Source organism: Gopherus flavomarginatus, chromosome 1 (genome assembly GCF_025201925.1).
Source record: "Gopherus flavomarginatus isolate rGopFla2 chromosome 1, rGopFla2.mat.asm, whole genome shotgun sequence".
NCBI classification, from domain to species: domain Eukaryota; kingdom Metazoa; phylum Chordata; order Testudines; family Testudinidae; genus Gopherus; species Gopherus flavomarginatus.
In genome coordinates, this window is record NC_066617.1 from 331,720,362 (window position 1) to 331,739,541 (window position 19,180).

General features: G+C 44.7%; 1 protein-coding gene across 4 annotated transcripts in view; it reads left to right on the top strand.

The window, feature by feature from the left end:
• Positions 1-13,629, top strand: part of MICU2 (mitochondrial calcium uptake 2) — a 266,388-nt gene extending 252,759 nt beyond the window's left edge. For all 4 annotated transcript variants that reach the window (XM_050937276.1, XM_050937277.1, XM_050937278.1 and 1 more), the window contains 2 exons: positions 11,450-11,607; positions 12,801-13,629. In XM_050937276.1, coding sequence (XP_050793233.1) covers positions 11,450-11,607; positions 12,801-12,905 — 263 coding nt within the window. In that variant the 3' untranslated portion in view covers positions 12,906-13,629. The remainder of the gene's footprint in view (positions 1-11,449; positions 11,608-12,800) is intronic.
• The last annotated feature ends 5,551 nt before the right edge of the window (positions 13,630-19,180 follow it).

The following is a 19,180-nucleotide window of genomic DNA, read 5'->3' on the forward strand; positions in this document are numbered from 1 at the left end:
ATCAGTCGGTAGGCCAGGTGTTTGGCCCTCGGTCACGGTCAGCTTCGGTGTCCTCGAAGTTGGTGGCCCGGCGCAGCGGCCTCCCCCATCGGCACCGTCGCTGGGCAGAGGTGTGCCATCGTCAAGTTCAGCACCCCCTAACCGGGCAGCGGCACCGGCAGCAGCTTTAGTTTGGGCTACGCCGGCACCGCATGATACGCCAAGTCGCTCACTAGCGACCCCGGTACCGGCCGCGGTGCCGCATTTGGACTCGGAACCGGCACCGCAACCTCAATACCGTGTGCCGCAGGACCCAGAGGGGCCGCATGCACCGAATGAAGGGCCGCTCCGTGTAATCTCTTCGTCAGGAAGGATAGACGGGGAAAAAGAGAGGAGGTGTTGCCTTATATATTAAAAATGTACACACTTGGACTGAGGTGAAGATGGACATAGGAGACGGAAGTGTTGAGAGTCTCTGGGTTAGGCTAAAAGGGGTAAAAAACACGGGTGATGTCGTGCTGGGAGTCTACTACAGGCCACCTAATCAGGTGGAAGAGGTGGATGAGGCTTTTTTCAAACAACTAACAAAATCATCCAAAGCCCAAGATTTGGTGGTGATGGGGGACTTCAACTATCCAGATATATGTTGGGAAAATAACACCGCGGGGCACAGACTATCCAATAAGTTCCTGGACTGCATAGCAGACAGCTTTTTATTTCAGAAAGTTGAAAAAGCTACCAGGGGGGAAGCTATTCTAGACTTGATTTTAACAAATAGGGAAGAACTCGTTGAGAATTTGAAAGTAGAAGGAAGCTTGGGTGAAAGTGATCATGAAATCATAGAGTTTGCAATTCTAAGGAAGGGTAGAAGGGAGTACAGCAAAATAGAGACAATGGATTTCAGGAAGGCGGATTTTGGTAAGCTCAGAGAGCTGATAGGTAAGGTCCCATGGGAATCAAGACTGAGGGGAAAAACAACTGAGGAGAGTTGGCAGTTTTTCAAAGGGACACTATTAAGGGCCCAAAAGCAAGCTATTCCGATGGTTAGGAAAGATAGAAAATGTGGCAAAAGTCCACCTTGGCTTAACCACGAGATCTTGCGTGACCTACAAAATAAAAAGGCATCATATAAAAAATGGAAACTAGGTCAGATTACAAAGGACAAATATAGGCAAATAACGCAGGAATGCAGAGGCAAGATTAGAAAGGCAAAGGCACAAAATGAGCTCAAACTAGTTATGGGAATAAAGGGAAACAAGAAGACTTTTTATCAATACATTAGAAGCAAGAGGAAGACCAAGGACAAGGAAGACCCACTGCTCAGTGAGGAGGGGGACACAGTAATGGGAGACTTGGAAATGGCAGAGATGCTTAATGACTTCTTTGTTTCGGTCTTCACTGAGAAGTCTGAAGGAATGTCTAATATAGAGAATGCTTACGGGAAGAGCGTAGGTTTAGAAGATAAAATAAAAAAAGAGCAAGTAAAAAATCACTTAGAAAAGTTAGATGCCTGCAAGTCACCAGGGCCTGATGAAATGCATCCTAGAATACTCAAGGAGTTAATAGAGGAGGTATCTAAGCCTCTAGCTATTATCTTTGGGAAATCATGGGAGACGGGGGAGATTCCAGAAGACTGGAAAATGGCAAATATAGTGCCCCTCTATAAAAAGGGAAATAAAAACAACCCAGGAAACTACAAACCAGTTAGTTTAACTTCTGTGCCAGGGAAGATAATGGAGCAAGTAATTAAAGAAATCATCTGCAAACACTTGGAAGGTGGTAAGGTGATAGGGAATAGCCAGCATGGATTTGTAAAGAACAAATCGTGTCAAACTAATCTGATAGCATTCTTTGATAGGATAACAAGCCTTGTGGATAAGGGAGAAGCGGTGGATGTGATATACCTAGACTTTAGTAAGGCATTTGATACGGTCTCGCATGATATTCTTATAGATAAACTAGGAAAGTACAATTTAGATGGGGCTACTATAAGGTGGGTGCATAACTGGCTGGATAACCATACTCAGAGAGTAGTTATTAATGGCTCCCAATCCTGCTGGAAAGGTATAGCAAGTGGGGTTCCGCAGGGGTCTGTTTTGGGACCGGCTCTGTTCAATATCTTCATCAACGATTTAGATGTTGGCATAGAAAGTACGCTTATTAAGTTTGCGGACGATACCAAACTGGGAGGGATTGCAACTGCTTTGGAGGCAGGGTCAAAATTCAAAATGATCTGGACAAATTGAAGAAGTGGTCTGAGGTAAACAGGATGAAGTTCAATAAAGATAAATGCAAAGTGCTCCACTTAGGAAGGAACAATCAGTTTCATACATACAGAATGGGAAGAGACTGTCTAGGAAGGAGTATGGCAGAAAGAGATCTAGGGGTCATAGTGGACCACAAGCTTAATATGAGTCAACAGTGTGATACTGTTGCAATAAAAGCAAACGTGATTCTGGGATGCATTAACAGGTATGTTGTAAACAAGACACGAGAAGTCATTCTTCCGCTTTACTCTGCGCTGGTTAGGCCTCAACTGGAGTATTGTGTCCAGTTCTGGGCACCGCATTTCAAGAAAGATGTGGAGAAATTGGAGAGGGTCCAGAGAAGAGCAACGAGAATGATTAAAGGTCTTGAGAACATGACCTATGAAGGAAGGCTGAAGGAATTGGGTTTGTTTAGTTTGGAAAAGAGAAGACTGAGAGGGGACATGATAGCAGTTTTCAGGTATCTAAAAGGGTGTCATCAGGAGGAGGGAGAAAACTTGTTCACCTTAGCCTCCAATGATAGAACAAGAAGCAATGGGCTTAAACTGCAGCAAGGGAGATTTAGGTTGGACATTAGGAAAAAGTTCCTAACTGTCAGGGTAGTTAAACACTGGAATAGATTGCCTAGGGAAGTTGTGGAATCTCCATCTCTGGAGATATTTAAGAGTAGGTTAGATAAATGTCTATTAGGGATGGTCTAGACAGTATTTGGTCCTGCCATGAGGGCAGGGGACTGGACTCGATGACCTCTCAAGGTCCCTTCCAGTCCTAGAGTCTATGAGTCTGAGTCCTCCCCGGACGAGGCGGTCTCGGGCACAGCTGTGGCTCCAGCCCTAGAGGACACTCGACTTCTCCAACAATTGCTTCGGCGAGCAGCTCAAAGCCTCCTAATCCAAGTGGAGGAGATCGAGGCAGACGCGGACCCTGTAGTGGACATCCTGGCCCCCTCAGGGCCATCCAGGGTGGCCCTCCCGCTGATAAAGACGATAGCAGATACGTCGCGCACCCTGTGGCAAACACCAGCTTCATTGGCCCCTGCTGCCAAGAGGACGGAGCGGTGCTACTTCGTCCCCTCTAAAGGGCACGACCACCTGTACACACCCTCCCACCAACTCCCTGGTAGTAGATGCGGCTAACCAGCAGGAGTGTCAAGGGTTTCAAGGGTCAACACCAAAGAGCAGGGACGCAAAAAGACTTAAGCTCTTTGGCAGGAAGGTGTACTCCACGGGGGGACTCCAACTCTGCATTGCCAATCAACAGGCAATAGTAAGCCGATATGGCCACAACACGTGTTCGGCCATGTCGAAGTTTGTGGAGCTCCTTCCCCAGGACTCGAGATCAGAGTTTTCGGCCCTAGTGGAGGAGAGCAAACTGATCTCTCGAGCCTCCCTCCAGGGCACCTTAGAGGCGGCGGACTCAGCCTCGCGCACCCTGGCCACGGGCCTCGTCATGCGGCGGGGCGCCTGGCTCCAGGTCTCGGGCCTGCCCTATGAGGTCCAGCAGATGATTCAAGACCCCCCCTTCGAAGGGCAGATGCTGTTTTCAGAGAAAAGAGACAAATGTCTCCATAGTTTAAAGGACTCGAGGGCCACGCTTCGCTCGCTGGGCTTGCATACCCCCGCGACCCAGTGCAGACAGTTTAGGCCGCAGGCGGCCCCTCGCCCATACCAGCCACAGGTCCGCCAGGAGCTGGGGCGCAGGCGGGGTAGAAATGGCAGGAGGCGTCACCAGCATCACCCCTCCAGCCAGGCGTCTGGCCAGTCAAGACCACCATCTAGGCCTAGACCCCCTATTTGATGGTACGGTCGAGGGCGACCTTCCGATCGAGACTCTGGATCCTCCCACCCCTATCTTCGAGTCACGTCTGTCCCACTTCTACCGTGCCTGGTCCCGAATTATGTCGGACAAATGAGTGCTCCGCACAGTAGAGAGGGGATATTCTATCCAGTTTTCCTCCCTCCCGCCCCACCAACTCCCTTTCCCGTCCCTCTTCAGGGACCCTTCTCACGAGCAACTTCTGGTTAAAGAAGTGAAGTCCCTCACGGAGGCAGGGGCGGTGGAGGAAGTCCCGCGGAAGCGCAGGGGCAAAGGCTTCTACTCCCAGTACTTCCTTGTACCGAAGGCAAAAGGGGGCCTGAGACCCATCCTAGACTTGCAGCGGCTGAACAAGTTTGTGAGGAAACTCAAGTTCCATATGGTCTCCCTGTCCTCGATCATTCCGTCCCTGGATCCAAGAGATTGGTATGCCGCCCTCAACTTAAAGGACACCTATTTCCACATCACCATAATTCCACAGCACCGTCGGTACCTCAGGTTCGTCGTGGCCGGCGCCTATCTGCAGTTCACGGTGCTCCCGTTTGGCCTGTCAGCTGCTCCCAGGATCTTCACGAAGTGCATGGCGATCGTGGCGGCCTTCCTGCGCAGGCACGGCATCCAGGTATTCCCCTGCCTGGACGACTGGCTCATAAAGGGCAACTCCAAGGAGCAGGTAGAGACCCAGGTGCTGTTCATCAGGCAGACCTTTCTCAATCTAGGCCTCTTGTTGAACAATGCCAAATCCACCCTGTCTCCAACGCAATGCACAGAGTTCATAGGAGCGGTTCTGGACGCCACACATGCCAAAGTGTATCTGCCAGAGTCCAGGTTCCGTGCAATTTCCGAGCTCATCTCGGACTGCACCGCGCCCCGGTTACCAAGGCGCGAGTTTGCCTCCGGCTCTTGGGCCACATGGCAGCATGCACCTATGTGGTGGTCCACGCCAGACTCCGGATTCGCCTGCCACAGTCCTGGTTGGCGACAGTCTATCGCCCAGTCAGGGACCCCCTGGACTCCGTGGTGTCCGTTCCCCGCTTGGTGCTGCGCTCGCTTCAGTGGTGGCTCAACCTGCAGGAGGTCTGCATGGGTGTTCCCTTTGCTGCCCCACAGCCCTCCCTCTCCCTGGTGACAGACACCTCGGATCGAGGTTGGGGAGCGCACCTGGGATGCCTCAGGACGCAGGGCTTGTGGTCACCGGAGGACCTCGAGTTATATATCAATGTCAGGGAACTGAGAGCGGTCCGCTTGGCGTGTTTGACCTTCCAGTCTCACCTGGCCAGCAGGTGTGTTTCAGTCCTTTCGGACAACACGGCGGCAGTCTTTTATATCAACAAACGAGAGGGTGCACGCTCCTCTCCCCTCTGCAGGGAAGCCCTCACACTGTGGGATTTCTGCATCCACAATGCCACTTACCTGACAGCGTTCTATCTTCCGGGGGAGCAGAGCAGCTTGGCGGACACCCTCAGCTGCTTGTTCCAGGGTCATGAGTGGTCCCTCGGATGGGACGTGATGTGCTCAATTTTCCAGCTCTGGGGCTTTCCCCGGTTAGACCTGTTTGTCTCAAGGGAAAACAGGAAGTGCTGACGGTTTTGCTCCCTTCTGGGCTGCAGTCGGGTGTCTCTGTCGGATGCTTTCCTTCAGCCATGGGAAGACGGCCTGCTCTATGCCTTCCCTCTGATTCCCCTGATACACAGGGTGCTTTTAAAGATTTGCAGGGATCGCGCCAGGGTAATCCTGATAGCTCTGGCGTGGCCGCGCCAGCATTGGTACACATCACTCCTGCACATGTCCGTTCAGGCGCCCTTGACACTGCCCCTACTCCTGGACCTGATCATGCAGGACCAGGGCTCCCTCCACCATCTGGACCTCAAGTCCCTTCACCTTACAGCCTGGATGAACCCGGTGGAGTTGCAATGTTCCCAGCAGGTCAGGCAGGTGCTGCTGGGTAGCAGGAAACCACCAACTAGGGCCACCTACCTGGCTAAATGGAAGCATTTATCCATCTGGTCGGGTCAGCGGGGTCACGACTCGCTGGGGGTTCCAATTCCCATTGTCCTTGACTATTTGCTTCACCTAAGACAACTGGGCCTCTACCTTTCCTCCATTCGCGTACATTTGGCGGCCATATCCGCCTTTCATCCGGGAGAAGGGGGTACCTCAGTGTTTGCGAACCCACTGGTTGGGCGTTTCCTCAAGGGTATGGACAGGCTCTTCCCGCATGTGCGTCAGCCGACACCTTCTTGGGACCTGAACCTGGTCCTCTCCGGGCTTCCCTTTGAGCCTCTGGCCTCGTGCTCCCTGCTGTACCTGTCATACAAGGCTGCCTTCCTGGTGGCCATCACCTCGGCCCAACGGGTGTCGGAGCTTCGAGCGTTAACATCTGAGCCCCCGTACATAGTCTTCTACAAGGACAAGGTCCAACTTAGACCTCATCCGGCTTTCCTACCCAAGGTCGTTTCACAGTTCCATATGGGCCAAGATGTCTTTCTCCCAATGTTTTACCCGAAACCACACGCCTCCAGCTAAGAGCGGAGGCTACACTCCCTGGGTGTCCGCAGGGCCTTGGCTTTTTACATAGAGCGTACCAAGCCATTCAGATGCTCGACCCAGCTGTTCGTCGCAGTGGCAGAGAGGATGAAGGGGCTCCCAGGTCTCCTCTCAGCGAATCTCTTTGTGGATCGCGACCTGCATCCAGGAATGCTACCGTATAGCAAAGACCCCCTGTCCCTCCGGTCACAGCGCACTCCACTAGGGCGCAGGACTCCTCGGCAGCATTCCTGGATCAGGTTCCGACTCAGGAGATTTGTAGAGCGGCCACGTGATCCTCCATCCATACATTCTTGTCACACTACGCCATCACGCACCAGGCTAGGGATGATGCAGCCTTCAGTCGCACAGTACTCCAGTCAGCAGTGGTCTCCGACCCCACCTCCTAAGGTTAGGCTTGTGAGTCACCTATTTTGAATGGACATGAACAACTACTCGAAGAAGAAAAAACGGTTACCCACCTTTTAGTAACTGTTATTCTTCAAGATGTGTTGTTCATGTCCATTCCAACACCCACCCTCCTGCCCCTCTGTCGGAGTGCCGGCAAGAAGGAACTGAGGGGGTGAAGAGTTGGCGGGCCTCTTTATATGGCGCCATGGCGGCGCCACTCCAGGGGGCGCCTGAGCCGACCCTACGGACGCTGCTAGGGGAAAATCTTCTGGCTGGCGTGCACGCGGCGTGCACACACCTACTTTGAATGGACATGAACAACACATCTCGAATAACAACAGTTACTAAAAGGTGGGTAACTGTTTTCTTTCTCGCAATCAAATATCTAGATTTTTGAGGAAGGGAGATACTGTTGTAATCATTACAAAGAATGACAAACATCTCTTTATTGCAACTTAGAGCTTTTCTACACTTACAATGCTTAATGAATACACTCTTTTAGTTTTTGGCACAGTCCTTTGTGCATGGAGGTTAATCTGACTTTCTGTTCTGTATTTATACTGCATCTAACCCAATGCAGTCCTGGTTCACAACTGGGGCGCCAATGTGCTACCGTAATACAAATAATAAATAATAATATTGCTAAGGGCTTATCTATAATAAAATGTAGTTCACGGCAAGCTGGGATGTGAATCTGGCCTGTGCTAGCCTGTCATGGACTGACTGTGTGGACTCTGCTGATGTGCATTAGCAGTTTAAGGTGCTTTGATTCAGTCCTCTTTGAAATAGGAATAATCAAAGTGCATTAATGAACTATTAATGCACTTCAGCAGGGTGCATACGGACAGTTACTCAGCCCCATTCTAGTACAGGGTAGATTAACACCCCAGCTTGACATAAACTAACTGTTTGTGTTGACAAACCCTTAGTGGTGGAACTTAAATTACTGCTTAAACCAACTTGTTTGTGTCACTGAGAACTAAGTCATGAGTAGCCCTTCCTCTAATCTGCTTTAGAACTAGCTGGGTTTATCTCAGGGTTACCAACAGCATTAATTTGTGAAGATGGGGCTCAATTTTAGTATGTGGCCCTCCTAGTAGGAGCAGTGTGCTATAAATGGAAGGAGCTCCCCATAAAAATACATAAAACTACTATTTCTTCATTATTCTTCTCCAGATCCCACCTTAAAACGCATCTTGTCCATGATGCCTATAAAACGTTTGACCTAAACTAGGCAGTTTGTATGCTGTGATTGCTGCTTATTGTGTTAAGCATAATAATTTCTGTGTTTATCCTGTCTTCCACATTCCTCCTCACCTCCTTCCCCACCCCCCAGAGATTTTTTGTAGCTGTGTGTTGTTTCTTATGTGCTAAGACTATAAGTTACTTGGGGTAGAATCTGCTTTTTTTTTTTACGTGTATACAGCCTGAAGCACATTAGGACCCTGGGCCCTGGCTAGGATCTGTAGGCAGTACCACAATACATATAAATAACAATAAAAATGTGAAAAGAGGATGGCAAAAGATAGAGGGGGAAATGGAGGCCCAGAATGGTATAGTGGCTGCTTCTTCCATGAATTCCGTTAAACCTTCCTCTCTTCCACTCATTCAAGAAAGGGCAGACCAGTTCCTAAAGCCTCCTTCAAAAAGCATATAAACCCGTGTGCTGTAAACGCACTTTTTAGTGCCTGATAGTTACTGGCTGTTAAAAAAAAAAAAAAATAGCTGAGGGGTTGTCAATTGAAGTGAAGTGTGTCTTTGAAAAAAATGCCTTATAGACAAAGATTTTCATATGGAATTATTTAGCATTAGACTGATTCCAAATAAAATGTTAGTATTTTTATAAGACCTTTGTGGGTTAAGTCCTTGCAATCTACATGCACAGGTGTAAACCAAAAGTAGTTAATCCTTTTAATGTGCAGCTATTTTCAGCAAATATTAATGATTACCATTTGTTCTTGTTGCTTCAGAAGAAATCATTTATTTTAAAAACTCATAATACAAGCAGCAAAGATTGCATTGAAATACAAAGCAAGCTCAAGAGCATGTGGATTGAGGTCTTCTAATATAGTGAGGTCAGAACATTAGGGATAAAATGAGAAAGGCTAAAAGCTATGTAGAGTTGGACCTTGCAAAGGGAATTAAAACCAATAGTAAAAGGTTCTATAGCCATATAAATAAGAAGAAAACAAAGAAAGAAGAAGTGGGACCGCTACACACTGAGGATGGAATGGAGGTTAAGGATAACCTAGGCATGGCCCAATATCTAAATAAGTACTTTGCCTCAGTGTTTAATAAGGCTAATGAGGAGCTTAGGGATAATGGAAGGATGACAAACGGGAATGAGGATATGGAGGTGGATATTACCACATCTGAGGTAGAAGCCAAACTTGAACAGCTTAATGGGACAAAATCGGAGGGCCCAGATAATCTTCATCCAAGAATATTAAAGGAACTGGCACATGAAATTGCAAGCCCATTAGCAAGAATTTTTAATGAATTGGTAAACTCAGGGATTGTACCATACGACTGGAGAATTGCTAACATAGTTCCTATCTTTAAGAAAGGGAAAAAAGGGGATCCGAGTAACTATAGGCCTATTAGTTTGACATCTGTAGTATGTAAGGTCTTGGAAAAAATTTTGAAGGAGAAAGTAGTTAAGGACATTGAGGTCAATGGTAATTGGGACAAATTACAACATGGTTTTACAAAAGGTAGATCGTGCCAAACCAACCTGATCTCCTTCTTTGAGAAGGTGACAGATTATTTAGACAAAGGAAATGCAGTAGATCTAATTTACCTCGATTTCAGTAAGGCTTTTGACACGGTTCCACATGGGGAATTATTAGTTAAATTGGCAAAGATGGGGATCAATATGAAAACTGAAAGGTGGATAAGGAACTGATTAAAGGGGAGACTCCAACGGGTCGTACTGAAGGGTGAACTGTCAGGACGTTACTAGTGGAGTTCCTCAAGGATCAGTTTTGGGGCCAGTCTTATTTAACCTTTTTATTACTGACCTTGGCACAAAAAGCGGGAATGTGCTAATAAAGTTTGCGGATGACACAAAGCTGGGAGGTATTGCTAACACAGAGAAGAACCGGGATATCATACAGGAAGATCTGGATGACCTTGTAAACTGGAGCAATAGTAATTGGATGAAATTTAATAGTGAAAAGTGCAAGGTCATGCATTTAGGGATTAATAATAAGAATTTTAGTTATAAATTGGGGACACATCAGTTGGAAGCAACAGAGGAGGAGAAGGACCTTGGAGTATTGGTTGATCACAGGATGACTATGAGCCACCAATGTGATATGGCCGTTAAAAAAGCTAATGCAGTTTTAGGATGCATCAGGCGAGGTATTTCCAGCAAAGATAAGGAGATGTTAGTACCGTTATTTAAGGCACTGGTGAGACCTCATCTGGAATACTGTGTGCAGTTCTGGTCTCCCATGTTTAAGAAAGATGAATTCAAACTGGAACAGGTTCAGAGATGGGCTACTAGGATGATCCGAGGAATGGAAAACCTGTCTTATGAAAAGAGACTCAAAGAGCTTGGCTTGTTTAGCCTAACCAAAAGAAGGTTATGGGGGGATATGCTTGCTCTTTATAAATACATCAGAGGGATTAATATTAGGGAGGGAGAGGAATTATTTAAGGTTAGTACCAATGTAGACACAAGAACAAATGGGTATAAACTGGACACTAGGAAGTTTAGACTTGAAATTAGACGAAGGTTTCTAACCATTAGAGGAGTGAAGTTCTGGAACAGCCTTCCAAGGGGAGCAGTGGGGGCAAAAGACATATCTGGCTTTAAGACTAAGCTTGATAAGTTTATGGAAGGGAAGGTATGATGGGATAGCCTACTTTTGGCAATTGATCTTTGATTATCAGCAGGTAAGTATGCCCAGTGGTCTGTGATGGGATGGGATCTGAGTTACTGCAGAGAATTCTTTCTTGAGTGCTGGCTGATGAGTCTTGCCCACATGCTCAGGGTTTAGCTGATTGCCATATTTGGGGTCGGGAAGGAATTTTCCTCCAGGGCAGATTGGCAGAGGCCCTGGAGGTTTTTCGCCTTCCTCTGCAGCGTGGGGCCAGGGTCACTTGCTGGTGGATTCTCTGCAGCTTGAGGTCTTCAAACCACAATTTGAAGACTTCAATAACTCAGACATAGGTTAGGGGTTTGTTATAGAAGTGGATGGGTAGGATTCTGTCACCTGCTTTGTGCAGGAGGTCAGACTAGATGATCATATTGGTCCCTTCTGACCCTAAAGTCTATGAGTCTATAAGTTACTAGTTCACACATCCCAAATACCATAGGTTAGGATACCCAGAAGACACAAATTGGTACAGAATCCCACTATTTATGTGTGTTTAGTTTTTCTTCATGTCTCTGTAATGTGTTGTTATACATTGTGTAATTAACATTAACATTATGTTTTTACTAGCTGAGTTCAAGAGAGCTGTGAAAGTGGCAACGGGACAGGAGCTCTCAGACAACGTTTTGGACACAGTCTTCAAGATCTTTGATTTAGATGGAGATAATTGCCTCAGCCATGGAGAGTTTCTAGGAGTATTAAAGAACAGGATGCATCGAGGCTTAAGGGTAACAAAACTAGAGTTGTCTAAAATCTGCAATGAAAGTATTTAACTGCCTTTAAATTACACAAAAAATATTAACAAAGAGTCCTGTGGCACCTTAAAGACTAACAGACGTATTGGAGCATAACCTTTCGTGGGTGAATACCCACTTCATCAGACGCATTTGTGTAACATTGGGAATTTTTAATTCTACTGTGTTGACATTTGTAGAAGTGAAGGCAAAACTAGTTGATAGGGAAAAAACATTAAAAACTGATGATTCCTACTACTGATAATTACTGAAGAAAAACTACCCTATTACCTTGCATGCACATTGCTCCTAAACATTCAGATGCTTCTGAAGGATCTGGAGTTCAGTGTCTGAGAATGTCTTTCTGACATGAACTGAGGAACTCTTTAAAGCAGGCATCTCAGAGAAGAAACTCCCAGTGAGTTTGTAATAAGTGTACCTGCATAGCAGTCATGCTGAGTATGCTTCCTCTTTGATATCACTCCCCCCAGGTTAACATCCTGGGATACATCGGCATTTCATGCAGCAAACTGATTTCTCTTATTAGGGTCTATAATCTGAATTTATCATTCTAATTGGAGTATCTCTTATAGGATAAGTATTAGCTCATTGGTGGTATATAAGAGAACATCCATAATGAGAGGAAGAGCAGGTATTTGTTAAACTGGCCTCTCGATGGTATTTTTGTTTTATTTGGGGAATGTAAACTTGTTCAGCATTTATTTTAATTCTTTCTATATATATATTTATAGTTTATATAACTGTTATAGTTAAAGCTAAACATGAACCGGTATGCCAGAACTGAACTCCCTGATCAATGGAAAAGTTTGAATCCAGACTGGAACTGCAGTTTGGGCCTAATATTAATTATAATGAAATTTTCCACCGGGAGAGAAAAGACCTTCACCAGCCAATCGAGATTAGCTGTCCACCTGTCTGAGAAACATAGGCTGTACAGCAAAATAAGAGGATTTCAGCATATTGAGGAATCCTGAATGCAGATTGGCTGGTGTTGATGCAATGTTGTTCTAATTCTGATACTCAGTATTATCCATACGAACTGTGGAAGAGTAGCACTATGATGCTGCTATGCTTTTGTGTGTTGAACAGTCATAATATAGGGAAGGTATTTTATATGTAAAGATGGAACAAAACTATGTAACTTTGTTGTTTATTGTTGATAACAGGTACCACAACAGCAAGGGGTACAAGGATACTGGAAATGTGTGAAAAGAGAAAGCATTAAAGGAGCAAAAGAAGTCTGGAAGCAAACTGGGAAAAGCCCTTTCTAAATAAGTTACTTGTTCTTTTATTACTATAAATATCAGAGGTTGGGGTTTTCATGTATTTTTATTTGTATGATGGCTAAATCATGTGTAAATTTTTATGCAACTTAAATATTTAATGAATCCAATTTCTGATACAATAATTTTACAGTATTTATCAGTGTAATCAGGTTTGCCTGTGGAATTGTTATGACATCTAGCTTCCATACAAAAGTATACTCATTCCAGGAAATGCTAAAGTTTACAAAAATGGACATCAGCAGAATTCTTGTGTGGGGACTGGCCCTGCTCTCTAGCATGTGGGATACCTGAATTTTAGTACTGGTCACTTGCTGAGTGTGCTGCAGAAATAGCATTTACAACCTGAGAATGGAAGACCAGTAATACAGCAATATAGTCCAACCCAAAATGTACCTACCACGTTTCCTTTATAGGAATTGGAGGTTACAAAGGCACAGACTACCTGCACAATCCCTAGGAGATGCAAGATTTTGGTATCAAAAAGGAAAGCTTGACTGTATTATTTTGTGTGTCATCACTATTATGAACTGCCCATAATCCATATGAATGTATTTTTGTTTGCTGTCTTGGTAATAGAATTAACGTATCTCAATCAAAACTGGAAATTTAAGACTGTTTACAGAGGCTTTGAAAATTGTAAACTCTTTGTGAAAGTTAATAGGCTCAAGACCTCCTCAACAAACAGAATAAATTAGAAGATTGAAGTAAAGACCTTTGTCATTTTTTAAGATTGTGCTCAATATTGCTTGCAGTCATCTTAATCATCTCGCTTTAGTCATAACTTGGTGGTTCAGTGTTTCACAAACTGAACACTACCTTTGTCCATCTGTGTCCTACAATTATTTCTAACTGGTTTTTTAATCTTAACGAAGGTGTCATAGTGAGCCTACATTATCTCAGGAACCCAAGGTTACCAAGGCAGCGTAATGTAAGTACAGAGATAAATAAAAATTAAAGTATTCATTACCCCAGAATACAAACAACATATAATGAGATACAAGGCCTTAAATAGTGACAGAAAGAACAGGTTAATATGTGTGTGTAATATATTTTCGGATGTTTCCTTTGGCTCTGAGACAAGATTAGCCTCCCTGCCCAATCTACTGAAGGCTGGAAAGTAGTCCTGTTTATAAAGGCTCCGGGTTTCTCACCCCATTTCCTAGCTTGTCCCAACCAGAGTAGAAAGTTTAGCCTTCCAAAATGTCTGCCTTTGTTGTACTAAGACTTCCCAGCCTGTCTTGTGAGCATGTCTCAGAAAAGGCAGCCTGTGAGCAAATACCTGCCCTCATTTTAAACATGACTGTCCACCAGTCTCCAGGTAGTTTTTTCTTCACTTCATTGGCTTCGAAGCTCCTGGGCCTTACAGAGGAGTTAGATATCAGGACCACCCTGAGATGGAGAACACAAAGGACCCCTAATATGAGATCATCAGGATCATCACTACACACCCTAGGTAATAGACCAATGCTTAAAGAAACCATTGCTCAATGATGGAGCTCTCCCAGCCCCCCATACAGTGTTATTTCCTAAGCATGCTAACGGAGACGCTAGGGAGAAAACAGGAATGCCACCCGTCAGCTACCAGTATCCTGCATCACTCTGTCATACTTCTGACTATGGCATGGTTAAAAAGATAACACTTGTACTCCTATTGTCTATAGACATGAAGAGCTCATCCAGCAGAGCAGCATCATACCCATCCTGCATGGCCTTTCTTAAGAATCAGATACCAATGACGACTCATGTTCTGCCTCCAGGAAGCTACAGGGCTGATATGAAACACTCTGAAATGTCTCCGTTCCCTTCTCAGAAACTGAACCCACAGAGTTGTTATGGACAACAACAAGATTTCTGTTTTTAAATATTTGGGAGATGCTCAGATATTGTGATGACGGGGGGCCATAACTGCCTAAGTGGAAGATAGCTAATGGGGCAAAGCTAGGGCACTGTTTTGACAGCAGCCAAAAAAAACAAAATAAATAAACCATATGAAGATTTCTCCTTGTAGCCACAGGAAGTTCGAGCCCACCATGCTCCTAAAGCACCCTTCCTAGGACATTGAAAACAGAGCCAGGAAAAATAGGACATAACCAAACAGCCCCATGTTTCCCCAAGATACTTTCTCCCATCTTACAATGGAGAAGAGCATTCCCACAACTACACCTCTGTTCAGGTTCTAACTTTAATGCAGGAAGCCTTTGGATTTTGTATATTTATTTATAATTTTAGCCCATAGAAGTTGCAATTTGGGGGATAAAGGTTACTCGTTTTCATTTTTATCCTGTGACTTTTTAACAAATTTTTCAATATTCTGTTTTAATTTTTTGGTTGTGTGGCTTCCTTTGTTTACTAAACGTGTTCTTTCTTATGACTACTTTATGAAAAATAAATTGGTTCAGCTCTGTCATCTCTAGAAGTTTTATGCCTCTTTTGTAGCTGGGTATATGCAATCAGCAGTGTCAGGTCTTGGCAGCAAGTTAGTAAAAACCGAGATTTCAAATCTCAGTCATTTTTAGCAGAGTTTCTAAGAAGTTACATCTAAAGATAGAGTTCAGAGGAAAATGAGAGCTGTAGCATCTTTATTTCCTACAGAAGAGTACTGAAATTTTTAATAAGAAATGGGATAATAGACCAGGAATAAAAATCCATCTGATGAAAATGTTTTCATAGCCCTGATCCTGCAAGCACCCGATGGGTATGTCTGCACAGCATTTTGGAATGAATCTCCCAACCCGTGTTGACAGACTCAGGTTAGTAGGGCTCATGCTAGCGCTCTAAAAAGAGTTGTAGGCACAGTAGTTTGAAATTGCAGTTTGGGATGGAGGTCAGGCTCTGGAGCCTGAGTTGCAACTTCAAAGTGCTGTCTATGCAGCTATTTTTAGAGCACGAGCATGAACCCTGCTCATGTGAGTCTGTCAGCTCGGGCTCTGAGGCTTGCTCCAAAATGCTGTGTAGATATACCCACTGAGAACTCCCACTGAGCAAGGAGGCCCATGCATGAGGGCTTGAAGGATTGGGCTTGGTGTTTAATTGTTTTTAAATCTATTTTTAATTTGCCTTCATTAATAGGTTTTTAAACAGTCCTGAATTAACATCATAAATTGAAAATGTTATTCATGTGAAGAGTTACATCATCCTTTCCTTATTAAGCAATCCACAGTTTTTTAAAACTTAATTTAGCTCTCAAGAGACTAACACAGCTGCAGTAACTGTATAGTCTGTTTTAAAACTGTATGTCAGCATAACTCAACATATAATTTCTAACCAAATACAATTTATATAAATCTTTATGCATGAAGCCACTGTATTAGTTAAACATGAGAATTACTTCTTTAATCGGTTTTTACTTTTATAATCTCCTGGCTATGAACAGCAATTTATAGAAAACTTAATACAATGTAATAGAATTTGAAAAATATCATTCAAAATATTGGTTATATACTATGGTAGCAGGTGGTATTGAAAAATGCTAAGGTACGTACATTTTGTTACTGTGGTGCCAAAGGCTGGCTTCACACCTTTGCAAAAAGCACAAAGATTAGTTAAGTGTTCTATTATAATTTTATGTGCGTTTATTTACTGTGACCAATTATGATATACCTCTGTTTGCTAGGCACTGGAAGAGTTTGGTATAGAAACACAAAACCATGTGAAACTCCGTTTTAGTATGTATCCAAGCACACGAGAATGTTTAGCTTGAACCAGTTTTGAACCTTGCAGCAAAATTTTCTGCTATCGCTGAAAAGGAACAAACATGGAGTTCTACAGTTTCGTTTTAGTTTGGTAATAAAGTTTTGAGTGAATCCTAACTCTTCCGAGACTTCACCAATACATAGCTAATGCAGTAGAGCTGAACAAAATCAATGCAATAGAGTACTGAAAAAACCTCGGTTTTGTTTGGAGGTTCATTTTTGCTATGAGGGTGTATACAACCCAATTCCCAAAAGTGAAACACCTGAAGCCTTCTAATAAATTGGATGATCCCCATGTAGACCAAATCTAGTAATTTTTTAATGAGCTCTAACGTTCCCCATTTTCCCTGATGGCGTGGCTGATGTGATTAGGTCCCATGATGGTGTCACTTGAATAGGGATATGTGGACAGAGTTGGCAGCGGGCTTTGTTGCAAGGATAGGTTCCTGGGTTAGTTTTTATTGTGTGCTATGTGGTTGCTGGTGAGTATTTGCCGTGCCATCAGGGGCCCGTTCACCTGCACATCAACCAATGTGACATGTTATCGTGTGCCAGCAATGCCTCTCTGCCATGTGCATTGGCCAAACCAGACAGTCTCTACGCAAAAGAATAAATGGACACAAATCAGACATCAGGAATCATAACATTCAAAAACCAGTAGGAGAACACTTCAACCTCTCTGGTCACTCAGTAACAGACTTAAAGGTTGCAATTTTGCAACAGAAAAGCATCAAAAACAGACTCCAACAAGAAACTGTTGAACTATAATTAATTTGCAAACTAGATACCATTAACTTGGGCTTGAATAGAGCCTGGGAGTGGCTGGGTCATTACACAAACTGAATCTGTTTCCACATGTTAAGTATCCTCACACCTTCTTGTCAACTGTCTGGAATGGGCCATCTTGATTATCACTACAAAAGTTGTTTTTTCTCCTACTGATAATAGCTCATCTTAATTAGCCTCTTAGGAGTTGGTATGGCAACTTCCACCTTTTCATGTTCTCTGTATATATATATATATCTCTTCTAATTATATGTTCCATTCTTATGCATCTGATGAAATGGGCTGTAGCCCACAAAAGCTTATGCTCAAATAAATGTGTTAGGGTATGGCTACACTTACAGTTTTGCAGCGCTGGTAGTTACAGCTGTGTTCGTACAGCTGTGTAGGGCCAGCGCTGCAGTGTGGCCACATTTGCAGCACTTGCAGCGCTGTTGGGAGTGGTGCATTGTGGGCAGCTATCCCAGCATTCAAGTGGCTGCAACGTGCTTTTCAAAAGAGGGGGGTGGGGTGGAATGTGACAGGGAGCGTGGAGGAGACAGAGTGGATTTTTGGAGTTGACACTGTTCTCAGCTCCCTGCCTTGCAAGTTCTAAGGACTTGTGCCTACCTTCAATCATTTTAAAAGTTCTAACTCCCTTTCCCCACTCCTCTCTCATTCACTAATTGCAAATTATGCACAGCTAAATACCCGTCAGACCAGATCAGCAACTGCTGAACACGGACTTCCCTCTCCCCCTCTGCCGTGTGAGCGTGCTGTTTCTCTCTTCAAGCAAACAGCTGTGAACATTCCAAAGTAATTCCCCTGCCTGCCTCAGCTCGCTCAGCAAACAGGAGCTGTGTTTGTTTTTTAAATAAGCAGTTTGGCTGAACTCCGAGCTCTCCCTTTCTTCCGGTTTGTTGTGGACAGGAATTCTGGGATACCTCCTTATACCCCGGCGGTCAATAAAAGCGCTGGTGGGTGTCCACACTTGCTGACCAGCGCTGGAATCCCTACACCCGAGGCTCGACCGGGTGTACAGCCAGCGCTGCAACCAGGGAGTTGCAGCGCTAGCCGTGCTTTGCAAGTGTGGCCACATCCTAAGTTGCAGCGCTGTAACCCCCTCACCAGCGCTGCAACTCTCTAGTGTAGCCAAGCCTTTAGTCTCTAAGGTGCCGCAAGTACTCCTGTTCTAAAAGCAAATTAGTTGATTTACTCATGTTCACAAACCGACAGTAACTCTAGCAGCATATACAGGATTCTGCTAGCTGCACTTAGCAGCACATGTAGGATTTGACCAGTAAGGACTTCTCTGCTCTCCCTATTGATGTGCATTGAACAAATTATTTTAACAAGTGGAAACAATACGTTCATTAATTCCTCATTAATTCCAGCCCTTATATTGAAGGAAACACCTTTTGCCTATTAATGTCACCACTTAGGCTTTATATCACTGTTCACTGTCTAGACTCCTCTGTACGTCTGAAGGGGAAAAAGTGAGATAGCGAATCATAGAATATTAGGGTTGGAGGGGACCTCAGGTGGTCATCTAGTCCAACCCCCTCGTCAAGGTTTTTCCCCCACTTTGAACTTTAGGGTACAAAAAGTGGGGACCTGCATGAACACTTTTAAGCTTAATTACTAGCTTAAATCTGGTACGCTGCCACCAGCCAGAGTTTAGTGTCTGGCACACTTTCTGTTCCCCCAAAACCTTCCCTGGGGAACCTAGACCCAAACCCCTTGGGTCTTAAAACAAGGAGAAATTAACCATCCCCCTCCTTTTCCCCCCAGACTTTCCCCTCCCTG